Here is a 24,424-nt window from a genome sequence, read left to right as displayed (position 1 = left end):
GGAATACTGTGATGAGGTCCCCTCTGAGCCTTTTCTTCTCAAAGAAGAGACCTAGCTCAGAAATTGCATCAATATTATCAAGCTTGTAAATGAAAGTACTCATGTTTGCTAGACATGCTATATTTACTGGGTAATGCTAGACTTTGAATGATAATTTGACTGTTGAATTTAACATTTTTTCATTGTTTTTGTACATTTTTCCCAGTTTTTGGAAGGCAGAGGTAAAAAGTATTTGGCCATGTAAGAAGTGTGAAGCATTCTTGTTTGAATCAGTTGTTAATTTGCTAGACAGCAAGCTCAGAGTCGTACAGATTACCCTTCTCCCTGTATCCCTCACACTCCTTCTCCATTAGCAGCCTTTAAATTACCTCTTGTTGTATAAAGGTTTGTTCTAGCTCCAAACTTACAGCTTTGTTTAGTCTCCACCTAGGTACATCTTCCATGTGCCCATTTGCATGTACACTGCAACTCTCATTCTGAAAGTATTTATATACTGAACTCTTCCACACACCTGTAGATATACATACTTAAATACTTTTTTTTAAAATAATCAGCCTGGAGGTACATATTTTAATTTAAAAAACAAAACAAAACAAAACTGAAAACATGTGAAAGATACATAGGAAATCATTGCACTACTTGAAGATTTTTCTGATCTTTTTCCCACTTCACCTTACTTGGTTGTTATGTGGAGAATAAAAATAAGGGAAGTATCACATTCCTTTGCCTTCTTTATTTAAGAAAAAAAAACTGCATTGGAAAAATCTTGCAGATAACAGAAGAGTTAAGTATTTTTGTCACATAGATACAAATTATGGTACACATATTATAGTTTACTGTATTTCTGAGTACATGCTTTCATGTTTAACATTTAATCAGTGTACATGTGCTTGAATATATTGCATACTTTTGAGAATTTACATCTATAAGCCTATCAAAAAAGACAAATACTTCGTTTAAAATCAATGTGCTTATTTTTTGAATGTACAAATACCTCTTTCCCTACTTTGAAACTGGTGTAGCAAAAATTACAGTAAATTCCTTCTATTTGTTAATTTTATTTTACACAAGCTTTTGCATTGTTTCAATATCCAGTCTTCCCTTTTGTTTTTGTAAAGCATACAGAGTTGAAATTACAATAGTACAGACAACTGCTACACACAGAGCTGCTATTGACACTGTTACTGTACTGTTAGCGCTATCATTGTTGCCGTCATAATTTAAAGGCACTGCTGTTACTGTACTGTTAGCGCTATCATTGTTGCCATCATAATTTAAAGGCACTGCTGTTACTGTACGGTTAGCGCTATCATTGTTGCTGTCATAATTTAAAGGCACTGCTGTTACTGTACTGTTAGTGCTATCATTGTTGCCGTCATAATTTAAAGGCACTGCTGTTACTGTACTGTTAGCACTATAATTGTTGCTGTCATAATTTAAACGCACTGCTGTTACTGTACTGTTAGTGCTATCATTGTTGCCTTCATAATTTAAAGGCACTGGTGTTACTGTACTGTTAGTGCTATCATTGTTGCTGTCATAATTTAAAGGCACAGATGCTTTTGGAGGAATGAACCACGTGACTTGTGCTATATTAGACACCTCTGAAATCAACTTGGTATGATCAACAGCACGTATAGCGAAGTAGATTATGGTGTCAATTTCTATTACAAAATTGTCTGTTTTAATTTTAAATGATTCTTCTCTACCAGCCTCCTTAGGTATGAGATTAGAGCAATTCACAGAAGTAGCACGATCAAAATGATTTCTCAGGTCCAGAAGATTTTCACTGCTTTTTATTATGTAGCGATCAGCTAGGGAAAAAAGAGTGCATGTTAAGAACAAATTAATATATATGTTTTGATATCCCTGCTTGTGGTGACAGTATAGGACTTCTAGAGACATTTTGTAAAAGAATGTGCTAATGATTCCTGTTTTACTACTGACTGTATTGCTCCGCATGGAGGGTTGGCAAATTTGTTTTTAAACCTTATTTTACAGTGTCAAAGGTCTACTGTTGCTTAGTCTGGGAATTCCTTCTTTTCACTGGCCTTAAAATATTGTTTCACCAACACTGTTAGCTTTCTGCAGACCTGTGCAAAATGTAGCTGAATGAGAAACCGTGCTGTCCAAATACAAACATCAGGTGAAATGGCAATTTAATATCTATGTTTAGATAGCAGGGGTGGGCCTTGCATCTGATCTGTATTCTCTCTCTCAACATGAGGTTTTGATAGCAAAAACTGCAAAAGACACAAAATGATTCTCCCACTTGTAATCAAAAAACTGGTAGGTACATTGCTATAAATGTGTTTGATTAATCTGAGGGAATTCTGCCATTTCAATTTCAAGTCTGTAGCTTTTCAAGACTTTCCCCTCTTCCCCCTCGCTTCCTCTTATGCATATCTTTTCCTCTTTAGATAGCAGAGGATGTGTATGATATACCCAGCTCCAAACCAGTGCAGGACCTGCTATCTTAAACTATAATGCAATAACTGACCACTTTAGCTATAAAAGCTTTTAGATAAATAGTTGCTAAAATAGCAATAAATAGCAAGAAAAGAAGTTGAGTTTCTTTCTTTTATTATTATTATTTTTCCTTATGTGTCTGGTTATTAAAAATTTTAGATAAATGTAAGATTTTAATCTGAAACTGTAATCTGCATAACTGTAGGTTGTATATTTTAACATACAATCTCTGGCTTATGCAAGGAAATGCTTGTACATTTCATCTGTAATTAGGTTTCATTTTTCCTGTACAACAACCTTAAAATTAGTATTTTGGACAGAACATTACTGCATCTCTGTAGTCCATTTACGTCCTTGTAAATAGACTAAATATTTGTATTGTCCATGTTGGCTGATTTTTTTTTTTTTTTAATTTTGCACAGACTTGGACTAAGACTTGTTGCTAAAGTCTCTGGTGGTTGTATGATAATTTTATTTACTTGATTTGTTTATAATATTCCTTAGTTTATCCAGTTTGGGTTTTTTTCAACATGAAAAATTAAGAACTAAAACAGTTAACTTTCTGTCTGGTTACATTTTCAGGTGGGAAAGAGTCATCCTCAGGGTATGTCCTTTCTGATAAAAATATTAACCTCATGTCACAAAAATGTAGTGTCTGACTCACCTTTTCCATTGTCAAAGTCACCTCCTGGAGCTGTCCAAGACAAGACTATTGTGTTGTTTTCTATACGAGCATGAAGGTCTGTAATTTTACAGGGTGGATAAACAGGAGCAGAATCTTCTCTTGTATTCACTACAAGGGAACTTGTTGAAATTCTGCTGAAACTTCCCAGCGTGGCTTGGGCTTCTTTATCAGTAAATTTAGGTCTTGGTGCATTTATACAAATTTTACCTGTTTAAAACATTTTTCAACTTTCATCATGACAGAACTCTGAATTACATGTTCTTTCGCTATCTGTTATTGTCTCTTCTCATCCTGTAAGTTTTCTTTGGCTTATTCAAATTTAGTGGAAAGTTAGTGAGGTAAAGACAGAAAATAGGGTGATCTCAGGATTCTCAGCATAAAATTTAGGAAACCCAAAAGGCAGACAAAGTCTGAAATGCGTAAAAGTTGGAAATGATGCAACCAGTAAAGCAGGTTGCAGACGTTTGTGAGTCATAGCTGAAATAAGGTAGTTCTATCCATCTCTTCACCCATACTGCAGGCCTTAAGAGAGTTTAAGTTATATAGGCCATACTTTGTAAGGGTTTTAGACAATTTTTATGCTGATTTTTCTAAATTTCACAATGTATAAGTGTGAGAATATTAAATTGCAACAGATAATATTTTTCTAAGCATTAAGATGAAAACGTACTAAAAAATCTTAAAACGTACTAAGAAATCTTAAAAGCTAAGTTTTCTAGCAGCATTAGTTCGTATACTAACATTGCACACTGAATTTATTTACCCCAAATCCCTGTTTTAAAGTCTCAAGAAGAATTACATATTTGAAATTCCTGTTGTGAGATGCTACAATACAGATTCTGAGCAATGTTTATCCTCATGGCTGTAAGAGAAAATCATTTTTAGATTAAAGACAACGTTCTATGCTATTCTTATACACAGGAAACAGTAGTTGCAGCTGGCTTGTTTCGTTTGGGCTTTTTTTTGTAGTGAAAATGATAGATGGAACATCTTTTAACATCAAATGCAATTTTTGTGAATCTAAATGACCCCATTTGCTAAACCTGTACACCCCTCTACATCAAATCATGCAAAGAATTGTCTGATTCATAAATGCACTTTACCATTTTCTTTGTAGCCTGGTAAATACAAGGCTCGATTTTGCCTGGAGCCAAGTCTGGTGGTTATATTTTTCCCATGGGCATGCACTTTTACACTGTATCTTCCAGTGCCTTGTAAAGAAGTAAAGTATCTTGAGTAAATTCCATCGTCCTTTATCGTGTCAGCACCTTGGTATAGAATTATTGAGAATTAATATTTCAAACAAGATACCTTGCTGGTAAACAAGGTTATTTTTGCTGTTCATACATAAACGCAAAACCTGAACCTTACTATGCAGGAAACTTGGCAGTGTTTTTGTAATGTGGACATCTTTAAAAATAGGAGTGGTCCCACTACGACAGCCTGCATTTCATATGCATTTTTTTAAAAAGAACCATTTTGCATTAACACTTTTAACTAGGTAAATCTCTTCTTACTATATAGAATCACCAAGTTAATACCTATTTGCCATCTACTACATGAAGCACCTTTAAATTAGAAAAATGTCATAATTTAACCTTTGGCCAGGAATTCATCAAGACAGGATTCCTTCTCTTTAAGTGAACTTATGCACTTGTACCTGACTGGCTGTAGTAGATGATCTGCTGGTGGTATCCAAGCTAACTATTTTAAAGCCTGGCAGCAATGTAAAAATAACCTCATGGGTTCAGAAAATAGAAGATGTTTAAGAAACACAGGATAATACATTGAAAACTTATTATATTTTTAAGTACAGCAATGTGAAAGCAAGGACTGAATGAGGAGCCACTGCTGCCTACTACTGAACTCATAAAGCTACAGGTCTGCAGCAGTGGTGAGAGAAAAGAGAAGAGATGAAAAGAGATCGAGGGATGCTGAATGCCATAAATATCTTGCTATTGCTCTAAGAAAGAGTATTCTTGAAAAGAGTAATGCATTTATTTAACATACAAAAAAGATAAAGTTAACATTTGGCAAGCTAATGTTAAGACTGTAGTCCAGCTTCATAGAATATGAGATGGACTAACAGAACAGCTTGTTCTCTTTTCACCATGCCTCTTGAGGGCAGATCATTACATGAAGCACACTTTCAGAAAGTAGATATGAGCAACGTACCCTCTACCATGCACAGTTCTTCTGATTTCACCCTTAATCACAGCACAGGAAAGAAAGCAGAACAATTTTTCAGGTAAAGGCCCATGTCTGTTTTCCTCACCAATAAAAAGCTTCGTAGCTTACTTCCATCCTAAAGCGGTGGGATTCTCTGTCTCCCTTTTTATTTTCTTCTTGATTTAGGTCATAGCCATGACTCAGTCCTTAGTGGTAAACCTGAGGGGAGCATGCAGACTTGGATTCCAAAATGCATAAATGTAAAGGTTTTTACTATGTATGTGGAACCTTACCTGCTCCATTATCAAGAAGTTCAAGGGTTACTGCTGCAGCACTGTCCGTCTCTATGGTGGCTATCACAGTTGCACCAAGAACAGGCAAAAACCCTTGGCTAACCTCTGCATAAACAACAACTGGATTAAATGCTCCGTTTGCCCTGCTCATGTGAACTGCAGTCCTCACAGGAGGAACATCAGAAGATGCTGGTCGAGAGGTAACTGTTACTGATATACCTTGAGTTGCCGTATGAACATTTTTAATACAAAACTGCCAGTCACCCACCTGTGAATAAAATACAAAAATATAAAACCCCAAAAAACCTAGCAAACTTCATATTCTAACAGGGTCATTGTTTCCCTTATATAATAAAAAAATAATTAAAGGAAAGCCATATGCTAGTCTATAGGAAATGTCAATTCAGAAAATAAAAGAAAAGTTCAGTCTTTACCTCTGCAGTGCCACTTATACTGAGTCTAGCTGTCTTTCGGTTTGAATTATTGATTGTAAAGTCTGAGCTTCCGTATTCTTTTCCTTTGGGGTCCCTCAGGAAAAAAAATGGTTGAGATTGACTCCATGAAATGCTGAAGAAAGTGTCATTTCCCACAGTTCTGTCAACAGGCACAGTAGCATTCATCCATCCAGAACGCTGAACAACTAGCTCTTTGTTTTCAAGCTATTGTTAGAGAAATAAAATTTGTCTTATTGCTATTTAGTAAAGAAGCATTTAATATATTTTCAGAGTGATTCCTCATCCATTGTACAACATTGTATCTATTCATTGCTGACTTTAAATGGATTAGTCCTGGTGGAGAGAACTGAAAAGCATTTACGTGTTTTGGAAACTAGCATGAAAAAAGGTCTCTGCTTACTTATGTACAACTCGGAATCATATCGAGAAGATGGCAGGCTTTTTAGTTCTGCTGTTTCTATGTACAGGAAAATTAGGAGCCATTTGGTACCACTGTTGAATGAAGAAAACTAATAAAATCCCAGATTCACTTTATGAAATGGCTGCTTGCATAGTAACATTGATTTTAAGTGTAAAACTATGGTAAACAGAGTAAGTTACATAAAGGGTAAGTCCTTCATTTCTCTATCTAAACTATTTATCTACCTATCTAAAGCATTGGGCCAGTAAACTGTATTTCCACTGGAGTTTGCCTGTCTTAAAATCCTGGGAGAGAGAGAAATTATGTAAATTATACATTTATTTCATTGCAGTGAAATGTAGAAGATCACTAAAGAATGTACTTGCTCTGTGGTGGTGTTCTCCCTCTCCCCAGGTGCCAACCTGACCTTTACCTCCCGTAACCCTGCCAAAGTGATAACCACTCTTGGTGGTCACAATGGGTGCATCTAGTTGTGATGGCTGCATCTGGGCTCAACGTGGTTTCAGGGAGACAGATAACAACACAATAGCCAAGGCTAACTTGAGTAATACATCAATATGCAAATATGACTATAGGTAATCATCTTACCTCTGTAAATAATGAACAGCCCAAGAGCCCTTTGAGCTCTCCTGAATGGCAGTGGGCTGTACGCCAGGATCTCCCCTTGAGCAGGGACACCCGCTCAAGGTTGCTTCTTGAAATTCACAGATTCCTTGCCACAACAGATCCTTGGTAAGTGACTAAACTTTGAAATCTTAGCTAAGTGATAGAAAGGATTTATTGTACATAAATAATCCTTTAGATATAAACCATTGATCAAGTCTGGGACCAGGACTGGATCCAGCTGCACCTAGACTCCTCTCTGAGAAGTTGTTTAGAAAGCAAGGAGGTCCTTCCTGAAACCTTAACTCAATGGAAGGATCTCCCTGACAGTTCTGTCTGGCCCTGTCCTCTATGCAGTAAATAACCAAGTGTGCCTTGCCATTGAATCTTGTTAAAACATAGTCACATTTACCATCAAATTTTGTTAAATCCCTGTTTTATATGAATTAATGTATTCCCGCTTCTCTCTATGAATGAAGTGCGTCGCTCCATCTGCGACATGCTCCTATTTCCAAATTGAGTCACTGACAATTAGGACCATTAATGTCTAGATTAATTCAATTACTGATGAAGTAAAAGCATAGGACGAAAAAGTGTTGAAATTCAGACCTGAATAGATTGTTCAGAAATATCTCCACTTCCTGAGGTAATTACACCGAATATCCTGGATAATTTACTGGGAGTGGCTCCATCTGTAGCAGAAAGCATTAAACCTCCTGAAAGACAAGAGCAAAAGAATTAGAGATACTATTTTTTTACTCTAAAATTGCTAAATTTTATGTGACTTCCAGTACGGAATCTTCAAATGAGACAGCAAATTTGTTACAAAATCAAAAGAAGAAATGTATGCTTTTATTATTGTGTTAATGCACGTGTCATAGTAAATTCTGGATTGTGTGATCAACTCATCTGTCATTGTCAGAGTTTGCAAAAAAATCACTCCCTGCAGCATACCATCATGTACAGCATTTTTAGGCTTTCCCTAGTACATTTGTGTCACATATTATCCCTTCAGTGAAATTCTGCTCTGAAAATACCTCTGCAGAAAAGACACAGTGGCATTCCACGGTTTTTGATTCTTAAAATCCAGATCATCTTTATTTCCAAATGTGAAGTTTAGATGTCTTTTCATGCATACTGAGTTCAAGCAGCTCTAGTTCATTGAAGGTTCTCATACTCAGCGCAGCTCCATTAATGAATATGGCTTCATACTGCTCTACTGAAGCATATGCACTTTATGCATTTGTTGCAATTCTCTCTCAAACTAGGATCGTACATGCCAGACATACTGAGCCATCACTGTGCCCCTCAGGCACAGGTTACCGGAATCCCAGAGCAAGGGAGAGACTGCTGAGCCCTGGGGAGCCTACCTGGGGTGTGCAGGGGCTGCCCACAGCTCCTCCCTACCACCAAATGCCTCTTGCCCTCCTCCCTTGTGCACAGGCTGACATACAGTGTGCCGGCTACATCAGGTGAATGGCTCCGTCTCATGAGAGAACACGTGGAGTCGTGTGAGCCAGAGGAGGTGTTAGCTCAGAGATCTATTCAGTATCTTTGGAAAATTGATTTTTGTTTCTAAGCAGGAAGGCCTGCTGGTTGAAGACTACATCCTGAAGGACCACGTGGCTTCTTTCCAGCTCACAAATCATTCTTAAAAAATACTCTGCAAGTGAAGCTTAAACAAATTCTGTCTTAAAACGCAGGACAGAACATAATTCAACTCTGGACTCTCCCTTAGTCCTGTTGATCTAATGATGTTGAAGCGTGCATAAGGGTATTCCAAGTTACTTGAATTGCTAAAACAAGTGGATTGTAGTCTGCAAACGCACAGCATGGACACCTCTCAAAAAAGAGTATTTATTCACCATATTTTTTTGGAGTCAGCTTGCTTTCTGGATCTACGCAAGTTTTCATTCTTCCATGGCATTTGCAGGTGCTGTAGCATGAAGCAACACCCTTATGGATAGTTTTTAAATGGTTGTTTTCAAACTAATTCTGTAGCTCCAGCTCAGCTGACAGCTATACTTGCTAATGACAAGGGTAGTCCCTGTGTTTACAATTTCCTAGCCAGTGCACTTCAGCTGCAACAGTTGAAGAAAATTATTATTTTTTAGGTAATAAAAAATGCTTAGAAGTTAAAGCATATAGAAAGTTATAGTCATTGCATGTAATGCCAGAAATAAAATTCTAGACAATTCTTTTTTATGTTATATAACAATATGATCGTTCAATCTCCTTAGTAATAGGGTATTGTCGGGTTATTGCATTTTTTAAACCAAGGCAGCTTTTAAAGCAAATCTATGGATCTAAAGAGTTCTGTTTCTCTGTATTAAAACAGCCTGTTGTGAAACCCAAAATTCTTTAAAATTAAATTTGTTTTAAATTTCTTAAGTTTCTTTTTTTCAGAGCAATGAATTGTCATACTTTTACATTTTCACACTTGAATATGCATGCCAGCAAAAGACTGTATTTAGAATATTTACCTGTTAGTTTTGAAAATTCTTCTAATTCTTTGGCTGCGTCTGGCCCCAGTGCAATAGTGTGAATTTTTGCCCCACTTTTTTTCACCAAATCAAGGCAAGCTGCCATATGTCTGTCCTCTCCATCTGTCAGTAACACAATTTCTGAACCATATGTAGTAGTCATTTTATCTGCAATTAACTGCATCAAGAAAGAATTAATTACATAAGCAGCAGAATAATTTTTAAATACTAGTTTATCCCAGAGCAGTCAATGTATGCATTTACATGCATTTACATACTTCAAATATAAGACAAGTTTATTCTTTAACAAGTGTTTGAATTTTCAACACTGAAACTATTACAATATTAATTATTGCAATTGATATTGCGACATCTAATTGAGTAGATTTAGTAAGTGTTCAGTTATAAATAATGAATATTTAATATATATTTTCCTAGAAGAACCTGTCCCAAACTGAAGATGTCAGAAGCATTCTGCCTGTATATGCTTTGTTGGTTCAGGGACTGGACATTTAAGAGTACCATATTAAAAATTTATGTCCACTGTCTGGAACTACTCTTTATTCTCCAATCAAAATTTCAGGAGTAGAAAAGGACAGACTTGTGTCTAAGGGTGGACTCTGAGGTAACTGAAGGTGGTGCAGAAAGGGGTAGGGAGTACCCATGGGGCAGGCCTCTGTCCCGGCTGTTCCATCCCTGTTCTGGTTGTCAGGCTTCCTCCTGATATCCCCCTGTCCTGAGCATCCTCTCCACCCTGGACTCTCAGCTACCTCAGCAGTCTCATCCCTCTCTGTACAATTTCTCTCTTTCACTTTCTTCCCTTTTCCTACCCATTGCTCCTGATTTTCAGTTTTGCATGTAAAGTAGGTAATACCTTCTGGGACTTCAGACTGATAGCCCAAGGAAGTAAAACAGACAAATAAATAATAATATCTATCCATCTCATGATTTGCAAGGGGGTTCAAGTTTTAAGGGCTTGATTCATGACTAGTGAACTGTGGGAACTGACAATACTACCATTGTACAGCTTCCCATTTTAATACTTATTTATTCTATACGTTAATAGTGATTCATGAGTCAGATCTCTGGTGTTTCCTCAGTCCGCATTTTGCTAGAAAAAAATCTTAGAATTTGCAGAAATACAATATGATGTTCACTGGTGTGTTGGTCTGCAGCCGTTTCTCTGTATATACACCCAGCAATGTGACTGGGCTGTGAGTTTATCCAGTCATGTCAGAGTTTGGACTGCAGTACTGCATATGTCTTTCCTCTAGAAGTAATTAAAAAACTGTATTAAAGTAACCTCTTAACTTTCTCTTAAACAACTAAATAGAATAAGCTTCATAGGTTTCCAACTAGAAATTTGATCTGCTAAAGTTTAGATCATTCTTGTAGCTCATTTTGGAATTTAATCTTATTTTTCAATATCCGTTTTGAAGCATGGACATCACATCTGGCCTGTTTTCTGGTAATACTCTTTCTAATGCCATATAATGGTAATGCCAAATAGTTTCTATTCCAGATTTTCTCCTGATAGATTCAAGAATCGTATTATCTTTCTTAACTCTGCCATTGCATAGGAAATCCATGTTGTGGGCTATCAAGTATGTTTCTCGCTTCTTCCTCATTTTTTATACATTCCAGGAGATATTTCGACATTGTACTTTACCTTAAGTCCTTTACGTATGCCCGCACAGATATTGGTTTTTCCCCTAGCAACTGTAGGCAAACACAGAACAAGTTTTTCGCGTGCTGCATCATTGGTTATTTGTTGCAAAGGAGCTTTTTCAGATGCGTCAGAGCTAAATGTGACAATTCCAGCCCAGGAACCGATTTCAATAACACGGAGCAGAAAATCCTCTGCAGCACTACGGAGATGTCCGATGCGGTCACTCTGTATGTGAAGAAAAACAATGTCCTTAGAATGCAATCTCTTCTGAAAAGCTATGCCTATGAACAAAATACAGAAATTTTTGGTGTTGATCAGGTAGTAATTAGAAACTGAAAACTATCTGCCATAAGATAACTCATATGTGTGCTCAGTTCTAGAAGAAAGGATATGTAAACCATATTCTGGTATTTGTGAAAGTGCAGCAAACTGCAGCTTACAGAAAAGATGTCATCAGGCAAAATCCATCTTCTGATGCTAGGACTTCATACCTAATCAAGATTTTCGTCAATTTTTTTTTTTGATAGCCTATTGGCAATGCAAAAGGACAACACCTACGATGCCTGAGGAGTAGGTTAGTCTACAGACTAAGTATTTTGAAAATATAAATAATATTAAAGTAAAAGTATGGCTATTTTAAATGCAACTATTCAAAGGAATTACTGAAAAAAAAACCTTATATTTCAAAACATTTATCTAGACATTATCTAGAGCTAGCTATTCTTGCAGTTCTTATTTCATAATTATCTTCATTTTGGTTTTTAGCATTCCATTATTATTTAGTAACTGATTTAATAAAATGCACTATGATTGGTAGATATCTGTACAATAAAAATAATATAATTTGTTACAATTGCAGGTCTTTACTGAAGATCAGTCTCAAGAACAGCTCTGGATTAGAACAGCATGGAAATAGATCTGTTGATGGTGCACTATGGGAGAATCCCACAATCCCACAATGTATGCTACAACTAAAGAATTGGAGCATATACTGCTTTATGTTTCTTCATGTATATTTTGGTTTAAGGTATGACTGTCAAATATTTAAGAATATTTCTCAACATGTTTGAGCTTTTTGAATTACCTTCTTTAGATGAATAATCTTACTTTTAGGCTTGACTTCCTGTGAGAAATTAAACATTGAACTTGCAGTATTTTCAGTAAGAGAGTAATGGCTCACTACTGAACTGCGGAAAAGGTAAGTTATGGATATGAAAATGCAGTATGTAATCAAAAGAATATATAAGCTGATTTTTAAAAACTGTTAGAGTATGCATAGATGTTTGAAGTCTATTCATAAATCATGAGATAGCTGCCTTACCTACCCAGATAATTTTGTCATCTTCCTACAGATCATCACATTGCTTACAGCTTTATAAAAATATTAGGATATTTGTGTAAATAAGCTCATATTCAGGGACATTTACTAAATGTTGCATCCATAAAAAAGCTCAGTATTTCATGCCACAAGAAGTGAAAGAATAAACCTATGCAAAGTTTTATGAAAAAATAAAAGGAAACATAACCTCAGCTTTGTTAAAAAGATATAACATTATGCCAGCTCACATTCTTGTTTACAAAGAGCAATATTGTAATGAAGAAAGAACAATTTGTTGACATATTGTGACCTACATATTTACTTTAAATTTTAGAATCATTCATAACAAAAATACAATGTGAAACTCCATCTATGATACATTTTCTGCTTGGAAGAAATACAACTGCATTGTCATTCTAGGTCTGGAACAAAGGAAGTATATAAAACTGAGATTTTACAAGAAAAAAAAAGACCAAGTCTGGCCTACAATTCTTAGTATTTTTAAGTGACATCTTGTAGGAATTCCTAAATAAAATTACCAAGGGGAATGAGAGTAGTCCTTTTTTTTTTTCCTAAAATAATCAAGTTAATTACAGAATTGACTGATTTTTTTTTTATTTTGTAAGTTTTTCTTACATTTTTTGCTAACAATTGCTTATAAAATAAGTATTCATACCTCTGACATGCTCGCAGAAACATCCAGTACTAAAGCGACCGCTCTGTCTTGGGTCTGCAGTTGCGTGAAGGTAGTCTCAGAGGGGGGTGCAGAAGCATTTACAACAGCCGAGTTGCGAAAGTCGTCAGATTCCATAATTACTTCCCACGTGCTTTTGTAGTTGCATATCTTATTCTGCATATTTGGAGCCTCACTATTGTGAGTGTTTTTATCACAAAATTCAATCTAAAAAGGCAGATAATAATTCTGAAGCCAACAGTGTGAGCATAAGAAAATATCTCAGAAAATATGAAGTTTATGATGTGGGACAGGACAAACGGAGGTGGTGTTCTCCAGCGAATGTCCTCCATGCCACGGTACCTGGCCAGCCAGGATCTTAGAAGAGGCAACCAAAGAAAGTGCTCCAAAAGAACTTATCTCAGATTTTACATAAGCACAAGCATGTTGTGACATGCAAAAACAAAGCTTTCTGTCTGTAACTACTGAGATCCTTGGAGTGGCAGATTCACGGAGGTCCTACTAGATTTAAGCCTACTAACATAGATACTGTAGGTGAACAGCATGGAGGTCAGCACAAGTTAGCAGCCTGAATATTTAACCAACTTCTTGGGTTAAGCTGATGGTCTTGGACCAGTTCCTATAAGTTTTCTTGAGTGAAATAAGGAAACATGCAAAAGATACAAAGTCAAGACTTTGAGAGAAGCAGGAAATAATCTTTTAGATGTCTAAGGATGTCCATGGTGTACTGCTGAGGGAAGGCCATGACCATTGTTGTAGGTTAAAACACTAGCGGGCACATAAGCACCACACTTCCTCTGCCTTCCAGTAGGATGGCAGAAGAGGAAAGGAGGAATAAAATTTAAAAAACCCCAAACTTTAGAGTCAAGATAAAATAAAACAAAGCAAAAAAACCCTATTTAATAGGTGAAGGATAAGTGAAAACAGAGAAGAAATAAAACAAAATGAGTGATGCAAAGGCAATGACTGACCACCTCCCATGGGTGGACTGATGCCCAGACAGTTCCCAAGCAAAAGCTGACTAATCCTCCTAAAACCCCCTCTTTTTCCTTTTAATGCTAAGCATGACTTTATATGGTACAGAATATCTCTTGCGTTAGTTTGGGTCATCTGCCTGGTTGTGTCCCCATCCAGCCTACTGTGCATCCCCTGGTCTATTCACTAGGCGGGCCAGGGTGAGAAAGAGGCGACCTTGATGCTTTTCAGCTAAAGCTAGAACATTAGTGTGTTATTGGTACTGTTTTGGTCAAAAATCTAAAACACAGCACCATATGATCCATTATGAAGAAAACTAACTGTATCCTAGCCAGGCCCAGTACACCCATAAAGTTCTTGGAAAGAGTTTGCCTAAAGAAATAAAGTCAATAGCTGGAGGAATTGTGATCCTGTACCACAGACATCTAGGCTGCAAGAAGACTGTCCGTCCTGCTAACCCCTGTCCCAGCACCCTCTCCCAGACACTGGAACAGTACAGAACAGGCATGAACAGGCCTCTCTGGTTGTCCTGGCTGCTTTCAAGAGAGGTGGGCTGCTGCTTCTGTGTTAGGGGTAGACAGACCAGATTGCTGTGCAATGGAGTGTAACAGAGATAACTAGGTAGCACAGTTCAGGTGCCAGTTTACATAAGGTGTGATCAAAACCTACAGTTTTGATCATATGGGCAAGGCATTTGTCATTCTATACTTCATTTTTATGCCTGTTGACCTGATTCTCCAGACACAGAGCAAGAAGGATGCTGAGACTGCAGTACATCTCACCCTTATTGACAGGAAACATCTGTCAAATCATTTCCAGTAGCTCCTTTGTCTTCCCTTTTGAACAGATTTTAATAGAAGTGATTGGCCCCAGCAGAAATAACTGACTAGACCCCAAATGTTACTCAACTCTCAGTCCAGAAAGGAAGAGTAATACTTACAGAAGGTATGTTTTGCATCCACATAACAGAATGTGAGATATTTTGTCGTATATATGGAATAAATACACATCCTTTTTCATACAGCTGACCATCGTATCTACAGGGTCTTGACTCATACTTGTCTCCATTGTATTCTACAAAAATAGGTCTACCAGTCACACCAGCTGGACAGCTAAGGGAAAAGCAGATAGGCAGGGCTGGTTAGGAACCCATATATAGTCTGTAACTGCTTATTTATTTGAATTTTGTCTGTGCAAAGCCAAATTGCTTTTGACACAGCACTGTACTGGACATTGCACAAGTACATAGTTCGGCTGTTTCTGAGCCTTGCAGGGTCCTCAAACTTATCTAGAAATAGTTAAAATCGTAAAACACTTGTGGTCTTTTGTGATCTTCCTTGTGATAATTATAGGGTATGCAGGAAAGACATCCTGCTACTGGTTGCAATAAAAGAGACTGTATTGGCATGCCTGAGCTAGGAAAAAAGGCAAGCCTGAACTAATTCTCTACATCGATTCAGTTATTGTCCCTCTTTGTAGAAGCTGTTTAAAATTACAATGGTTTCAGCAGGCAATTTCAGTGTTGCTGATAACTGCTCTTTAATAAAATCATATTAAATAAGTATGAAACAAATGGTGGCCGAAGTCTGCAGTTGCACACAGAGCATAAGATTATCCAGCCTGATCTCCTGAACCTCTTACAAAACTGCACCGAAGGCAGCTGTGGTTTTCTGGGCTGCAGAGCAGGCAATAGATGTTGCTGACTAAGCATCTTGTAATCATATGAACAGGTTGTGAATACTCTACAAAATACAAACTCAGCACAATGAGAATATTGAAAATGTTATTGGAATATTTAAACCTGTGTCATGTAAAAGCAGAAATATGAAAAAAAAATACCTTGTTGCTTCAACACTTGCTTTTTTAGAATTTCTAGACACATAAAAAGGCACGTCATTACTATATTCATCGAACACCCCCCACCGTAAGTGAGCCCATTCATGGACAAAAACGTGACCTGTTGAAGAAGAGTAGCACATGCACATTCTAAATACAACTGTTTAAAAGTTAACCAGTGTATTACTTAGATATTCTAACAATTTAAAATAATTCTTATCTGAGGTAATACAGGAAGGTTATGAAATACATAAACAATTGGGATAATAATTTTTCCTTGAGGTAAAACTAGGAAGGCATCAGTTTAGCAACCACAACTAGAATTTTTATTCATATTTGACTCTCAGAAATGCAAGAACTGTTGTAGAGGCTTTCTCCAAAGCTGGTAAAAGTCACCTAAGAAAATTTTGATTTTGTGAGGCTTCTGTCCCACAGAGCAGCAAACCTTATATTTTTGACACGGTGTAGTACAAAATCAGATACGCAAACACTGGACAGTTTCTTTGGTAAGTAGTCATAAAAGGAAGGCTACTGCTAATGGCAGGAGTTATGTACAAAGAAATATCCATTTAAGGTTTTCAAAGGGATGAACAACTTCTGGATCCAGTGCTTGAATATTTAACTTCAGATATTTCACAGGTATTTACTACTTCTGAAAAATACGTCTCTCAAAGTTTTTTTCATTTTAGCAAGCAAATTAAAGTACCCAAATGCATTAATCACTTACTTACAGAAATCTTGGTCATTTCATACGAACAATAAAACAGGCAATTAAATTAAATTGTAATATTACCTTTTTCTCCATAAACTTTAGTCAAATTGTCATTTAACAGGAAGTTAGGTGTGAAATGGATGTATTGTCCTTTCTCCTTACATCCTCTATACTGCAAGGTGTAAGGATCATCTACATGTTTTATATAATGGTCTGCTATGATGACATCTGCCTGAAAAGGTAAGACCAGAGTTATACATAACATGGTTGTAGAGAAGAGTTAGGCGATTCTTGTTGAATAAATTCAGTCCCACAATTTTTTTTTTATCCTACGAACACTCTCAACATTTTTGAGTAAGAACTTCCAGGGTTAGTCCCAGATTTTGCTGTGATTTCTAATGTAGCCTTATCAGTCAGTCTAGCTTTTCCTAGTTGTTCTAATCAAAAAGAGTTCTCTAAATCATACCTTATCATATGATTCTGTTTTTAATCTTGAATAGGTGGTGTTTTTCTTCCATGTTTTAGGTATTATAATTTTTACAGACTTGAAGAAAAATCGATGTTTTGTCATTTCAAACAAGTAATTAGAAGCATTTTTAATCATGTTCTATGGAATAAAAGAAATAAAATATTAATGTCAATATTAATATTAAAAACTTGATTCTATGTGCAATGAATAATTTAGACTTATCAAGAAACAGCATTACAGTAAAGCAGAATGAAGCACATCACACAAAACTAAGAAAGTATTACGAACTTCACTAAGAAAGGAATAAACAAAGAAGCCAAAGACTAAGCTGTAATTCTGGGAATCTCTCACCAGTTCTATAACCCTGCTCTTAATCAGAGATTATGACAAAATTCACACTCATATGAGATGAAAACTACTAAATACAAGGATTTTAGCCTTAAATTTATAGTGGCCTGACAGCAAGTGCAGGCAAGATTCAACATTGCACCTGCTTTTCATTTATCTTACTACTGTAATCATTTTTCTGTCAAACTTGCTGTTTTACATGTCTTCTTATTTGTATTATGGCTACTATGCTGCCATTACTTTCCTTTCCTTTTACTCTTTTACCACCTCTCTTGTAGTAGGGCATCAGAAAAAGCATTCCTTTTGTTTATTTTTCTCTCCACTAAGTGTTTAGTGGGAAAAAAAACAAGCAGGAAGGAGGGAACTAAAATCTGTCCCATAGGCTTTTCATAAACTGAGAAACAAGCTGTGACAGAGGGTTTGGAACCAAATATCCATGCTACCTGTACCTCAAATTCAGCTAAAGGAGATTTCCTGAAGAGATTCAGTTTGCCAGGACTGAGAGTGATAGAGTGCTAAACCACGAGCAGCTGAGCAGTGTGCCACTATGCGGTGTGCCACTTCAGCTGTCCCCACGCCACCCCTTGCCTGCTCTGCAGATAGAACAGAGCAGTTTTAACTAGTTCAAGGGAACTGAAGGAATGTTATAAGAGCAAGTTCTCATAAGGTCAGCTATAACTTGAATTTAATATGTGGTAGGTATCTCACAGTAACAGTAACTGTCAACTTGTACACATCTACCCTAAAATACTCAGTGGTTTGTCCCTTAATGAAAACGGAGTGATCTAAACTCTACTTATTGTTAAAAAAGGGGACAGTCAGTGACTGATGGTAAAAAGCAAACTATAACTTTTACTTCATGTAAACTTCTCAAAAGATGAAAGAAATCTGGAAATGTTAAAAAATTTATGTCTGAATGAAGCATGGTACCTTTCATAATTGATCTTAGAGATTACAAGGAGCTGAGTTAATCCTACATCAGCGTCTAGTAGGCATTAGACACTGCAGAACCTGGGCATTTGTCAGACGTGGCCCATTCAGCAGGTTTTCTCTCTAGTGATTTGATTTTGTAGTCAAACAATTTCTTTGCTTTGATACCTGGCCAGCACCCTGTTCTAGGGGAATTTATCTATTGAGGCATCCATGTGGATTGAAATAAAAGCTAAACCCAGAAATGCCACTAAACCTAACCTTTTTTTTTTCCTTTACAATTTTTAACAGAACATTATGAGACAAACTAGCTGATGACAAACAGTAGTATAATCAATGGCTATTAAACAAGCATTCATAGGATGTTCTTTCAGTTAATTGTTTTTACCAATTAATTAACAACAATAATTAATTGTTCTTACCATCATGTTCAGGATGATGTTGGGATCTTCTGGCACGTGGGGATTAATTGCAACAACCAAATCCTCATAGCCATTCTCATTTAACCTTACCATTGAACCTTTCACCACATGCAGGAGCTGAAAAGACAGCAAAAATATCAAACTCCTAATCACCTCCATTACTGTGAGGTTCTTGGTTAGAAAAGCGATGGCTTATCAGTCTTATTTATATGACCGCCCATAGGGCGTGAGAAGGCTTTGTTATGGTGACCCAGGAGAGTTCGCCTCCCCCCATCCGAGTATGTACAGGCCCCAGCACATCTTATCTTGTTACGCATTATGCAACCTAGGATAGTTTGCTTCTTCCCATCCGAGTTCGTAGAGTCCCAAGAGTGTCTTATCTCGTTGTAACCCAGGGTCCTTTGCTTCCCCTCTATTGCATGGCTGCCAATGTGACGGCCAGCTGCGGATCTCGGTAGTCAGACCACAAGACCTGCATTACATCAGCGAGCTCCCTAGTGGGCCAAACAGGAAACTGCATGTGTATGATATGTTAATCAGTGCAAATTTTGTTATCCACCCCTTCTGTGCTCTCCCTTGAGCTTCGCTCCCAAGCAGGGCTCCGCTGCATGGGGTCCCTTTTTTGATTAGTATCAGTGTCCCAGGGCTCCCACGGCGGGACTCCCACTGTGGTAACGCTTCACTTTCCATAAGGTCAAACCTCTCACTCACTGAGTGTTGTACCTCATCTCTGAGGGATTCGCACCTGCTTTTCACTCCTAACACCACCTTTGTGTTGAAAAGAGGTGTATGTTGGCAACAAGACACTGGTGTTCTATGAAAGTACAGTTATATTGGATGTGTTGGCTGCATTTAGTTATGTGTTACTTTTAGGAGGAAATACTTGATATTTTATTGTGAACTAAAAAACCCCAGTTTAATTTCCTTATCCCTCTTCAAGTGATCTATACTCTGTTATTCGTTTTAGAAGAGCAAAATAATTGCAAAAACATAATTGGAATTTCCTGGAAAAGAAATTCTGAACGCAGCAATAATTACATAAGACAGAATTGAAACAATAGGAAAAGCAAGATTAGATAGTGAGATAGTGAAATGCTGAGAAATTCTGTATACAGTATTTGGTATGTAAAATCTCCCCTTTTAAAAGGCATTATTTGACTTTAGATTAATAACCATCCCATTTGGAATAAAATGTGTTTTTCTTGAGTGGGAACAGTTTGTCAAGCAAGCCACATTACTCTGTGTGGCTGTCCTATCCCTCCACATCATTTCTTATTTCATACTTGAAGAAACTTGTCCAGAAGTGACTTTATATTTTATTCCAATTCCTTGATAAAGTATTTAATAGCATCACGCCTATCACTGATTTGCAATCCTTTGAGAAATGTCTATTGGGTGTTGATTCCCTACCTGCTACCTTTTGAGATCTCTCAGCTAGGTAGTTCCTAATTTGTTAAGGCGCTGCTTGGTTAATCCCACATAGTACCATATTTTGAACTGGACTATCACACGGTAATCAGTTCACAAATATCTCATGATGTAGCTGTATTGTTAGTTAAATTCATAATTTATGGTAGTGGTTGACACTGATTATTTTTTCATCCTTTAATTCATTATTGATTGAATTCTGTAGCGGCTTTTCTATTATTTTTGTGGAACAGATGTTAAGCAGATTTTCCCATAATTTTGCAGGTCATGCCCTCTACCTTTTTTCAAAATACTATATTGTCCTGGTGATATTGTAAGAGTCATTAATAATCAAGAGACTAAACTGCTGCTGAAGGTCTTAAGCAATTCTTTTAAAATTCCTGCGTGAAATTTTCCAGGCACATGCACTTAAAAGTACTAGGTTGAAGATATACCTCCATCTGTTTTCCTAGTATATCAAAAAATAACTCCTGATGGTTATGTTTTGAAACTATATCATCTCACTTTTTCTGAAATATTGGCCAGAAAAAATACCTAAATTCTTCTGTGTGTGGTTTGGGGTTTTTTTTCATACCAGTATAAATTATGCTTGTTTTCAGTTTGTCTTTAGCAGTCACTGAAGCCTTGGAAATAGTAATGACTAATTCCTTTTTAAACACCTCCACACTACTAGTTAGTGAGTTTTTTACTTACCTTTGCAGCCAGTGTGCTCAGGTAGAGGGGCAGTAGTCACAAAAGCAGTGTTATAAAAATTGCCTCTTAGTTCCAGTCTCACTTGTTCTGATTTCATAACTTGCAGCTGAAAAGAAAAATAATAGAAATTTTGTCATGTGTGTTAGCTATAATTCAAACTTTTGATCTTTCAAAATACTTTAATTGCAAGATACTTTCAAAATATTACTTACTTAGTATAAGTTTCATTAGTTCAGCTACTGGGAAAAATAAATGCAGCAAGGCAGATAGATCTGCAAAATCTTAATTACCTAAATCAAGTGCTCGAATGATTAAATTTTTACAGCACAGCACAGAAATTAATAGATGATGGCAGTCATCATGAACCCACACTGAAGTCTCTCAGTATTTCTGGCTTCACTGAATTTGACCTTGCACTAAGTGAAGTAAAATTTCTATTTCTTGTCCAAATTTGATATTTCTTTCCACTCTTTCCTTACATTCACAGAATATATGTCTCTCTTCCATGAATAGCAAACTACTACAACATAGTGAAAGTGAGCCTTCCATCAAAATTGGAAGAAGTTCTTTCTAAAAACATATCGGCTAATTCCATTTAAAAGCTTTGCAAGAGCAGAGCAAGAATAAAGCCCTGGAACTACTGCACAGAATTCCCACTGGTGTCAGTGAGATTAAACTCCATTACAGATCCTGTGTCGTGTGATGTGTATCACACTGAATTACTAGAATAGCACATTTAAGTCATTTGTAGTCAACAAAAATTTAATTAATGATAAAGAATAAGAAATGTTGAGTCTTCAGTTTCTGCTACAAAGGACAGACAAAAACTGAGCTGGCACTTGTACAGGTGCTTCCAGATGAAACGAAATGCTGTTGATAAAGGCTGGGAGCTCACTTAAAATGCTCTCAGAAAATGTATTCATTTTGCAATTTCGCCTTGTGCAGGAGGCAGGATAGCAAGCCAAAAATGTACCTTGGCCTTCATCAAAACAATTTCCTGAGGCAGTCCGTGATAAAATGACCTTATCGTCTTCTATTCTGGTGTCAGGATCAATAATTTTCCGTGGTAGAAACACATAAGCCTTAGGTCTTATTGGGACTGCAGATATTATGAAGGAGCCTGCTGCAGCTGTTCTATGGAAACCTCCTCTTCTGATCTGAATATCATTTTTAATAGCTGAGGGTCTTGATGGGTTCATCTTGATTTTACCTAAAAGATTAAAAAATGCTGATTAATCTTAAGTATATGCATACTCTTGTAGTATGCAGGTGGCCTGAACTTCACCTCATTTCTGTGATTTTAAGTCTCAAAAATCCATTAACCTTAATTAATTTCTACTGCAATAATTATTTCTTTACAGTTTCAAGAAGTGCTAATTACTAAAAAAGCTAATATGAAATTGAAGTAACTGTTACTTGTTATAAAATAATTACAGGCGAGTTTAATTTATTAAAACTTCAACAGTTCTTAATTTATGATGACTGATTATAGTACTCTGGTTAATAAACCTACAGTTATTCTTTTCATAGACAAAACACAAATCCTGTTGATTTGTATTACATCAATGCTGCTCTCTTGTAGCTGTTTACTTTAAATATACTTCTGGGAAATACTGACTTTTCAAGTTTTGGAAAGCGTTCAAAACGGAATACCTCTTAGCTAGCTGTTGTTGCTCTAACGCCTACTCTTAGTATTTATTAAGGGACCTGATGTATACAGGTGCTGGAATAAATAGCTGCACAATTTTCTCAATATTACTTTGTTGTACTGTTTTCTACATGACCTGGTGCAGACAAGGCACGACTCCATGGCATTGCAGTTTGTGGCACAACAGTTCTATGAGCTTGGATGTGAACTTTCATGCTGTATCTGCCATTCTGAGGGAAAGGAAACAAGTACTTGGAATAGATACCATCATTCTTAACCATGTCAGAACCTAGATATAAAAATGACATAAATTAAGATCAAACAAAAATGGTTGTACTTATGCTTTCTAAATTCATTTATCTAGAATATAAGAATAACAGGAAAATTATTCTCTGATATGTAATCTGTGTAGCTCCTCTGGTTTTGATGGTATGTTAAAACTGATAGAGAAGACTGCAGTCTGAAGTTGATGCCTTTTTGAACTGTGTTTTAACTCAAGGATATTCTAATTTCTTAGCAAAATCATCTATTATTTCATTAGAAAGCTAAAGAATAGATTATTTTCAAAATCTGTACAGTTTTTAATTAGTTCCCATGTGCTTCTGTAGTCCCATATTCGATTCTGCAGATTGGGTGCTTCTCTGTTCTGGTTATGCTCATTACAGAATGATAAACGAATAGACAAAAATCAGAAGTAAGCAACAGAAGAGTAACAAATAAAAATAGAGATGGGAATAAATCTTCACTGCTGATTTATATAGTTGAGACATCAGCTGAAGGAAAACTTCATTTTACATTAATAACAGTATGCATTACAGTTGATTTACATAAAAGTTGAAATTTTACCTTTCTAAAAAGAGGATATAGCAAATTTTATGACAGTATGTTTCATTAAAAGAAATCTGTTCTTATATCTGTACTTACAGATTATAAACTTTGCATACACATTAATGACGATTCTGCAGTTCCATTTCTTTCATAAATAAATGCACATCTTTCCTTAAAAAGCCATGTTAGCTGTATTAATGATACAATTACCTTCAGTGTAGGATTTTTTTCACAGATATAGATACCAGTAAGATCAGAGAAGCAGCTAAGGCTAAAATAGAATACATTTCCACTTAAAAACCCCATCTGAATATACTGCTGACATTAATGGTGCTTGGAGTGTGGTCTGCAGTCTGCCCACATAAAACAGTTATCCCTGTAAAACTATATGAATATATATTGCAAAGTGACAGAAAATTTGTTTTCTTCTCCATCACTCCAGTCTATTGTCTGAGTAAAAATATTACAGTTACAGATTTAAAGTTTATAGTTGCAGAAGTTGTCTTATTAATTCAGTAGTTACCACTTCCAAATACTGCTGTACCCTGGAAAATGCCTGTTAAATGGCGTTCTGGTTTACCAAATGTACAGGCACTTGGCTAGTGAGTTGCAGGTCAAATATGCTGTAACAAAACTTGATTTCTTGAGGTCCGTTGGCCACATGGACAGAGGGGAAAAGCAGATACTGAGCCAGGCACTCCTGCAATGGTGAGAACATGGGGGGAAGTTGTGCAGAGGTAGAAAAGATGAAAAGAAAAAGAGTTTGAAGCAAGAGAGACCCAGAAGCTAAATAGGAAAGCCCCAAAGTTGCAGTGTACTCGGAGAAGGGAGAGGTGAGAAGAGGAAAAGCTTAGATAGATAAACACCGTGAGCAGG

The 24,424-nt window shown here is 36.5% G+C and overlaps 1 protein-coding gene across 1 annotated transcript; it reads right to left on the bottom strand.

The window, feature by feature from the left end:
• Positions 1-713: 713 nt before the first annotated feature.
• CLCA4 (chloride channel accessory 4) lies at positions 714-19,131 on the bottom strand. The gene is made up of 14 exons (XM_063344567.1): positions 18,952-19,131; positions 17,249-17,389; positions 16,864-17,014; positions 16,074-16,191; positions 15,175-15,346; positions 13,242-13,466; positions 11,248-11,472; positions 9,579-9,756; positions 7,705-7,811; positions 6,051-6,275; positions 5,617-5,884; positions 4,258-4,422; positions 3,134-3,361; positions 714-1,814 (listed from the first exon to the last, which is right to left on the bottom strand). The coding sequence occupies exons 1-14, from the start codon at positions 19,108-19,110 to the stop codon at positions 1,063-1,065; spliced, it is 3,114 nt and encodes a 1,037-aa protein (XP_063200637.1). The 5' UTR covers positions 19,111-19,131; the 3' UTR covers positions 714-1,062.
• Positions 19,132-24,424: the final 5,293 nt, after the last annotated feature.

This window comes from Chroicocephalus ridibundus, chromosome 8 (assembly GCF_963924245.1).
Source record: "Chroicocephalus ridibundus chromosome 8, bChrRid1.1, whole genome shotgun sequence".
Classification (NCBI taxonomy): Eukaryota; Metazoa; Chordata; class Aves; order Charadriiformes; family Laridae; genus Chroicocephalus; species Chroicocephalus ridibundus.
Note: the sequence above shows the minus strand (reverse complement) of the source record. Positions and strands in the feature narration are given on the sequence as shown.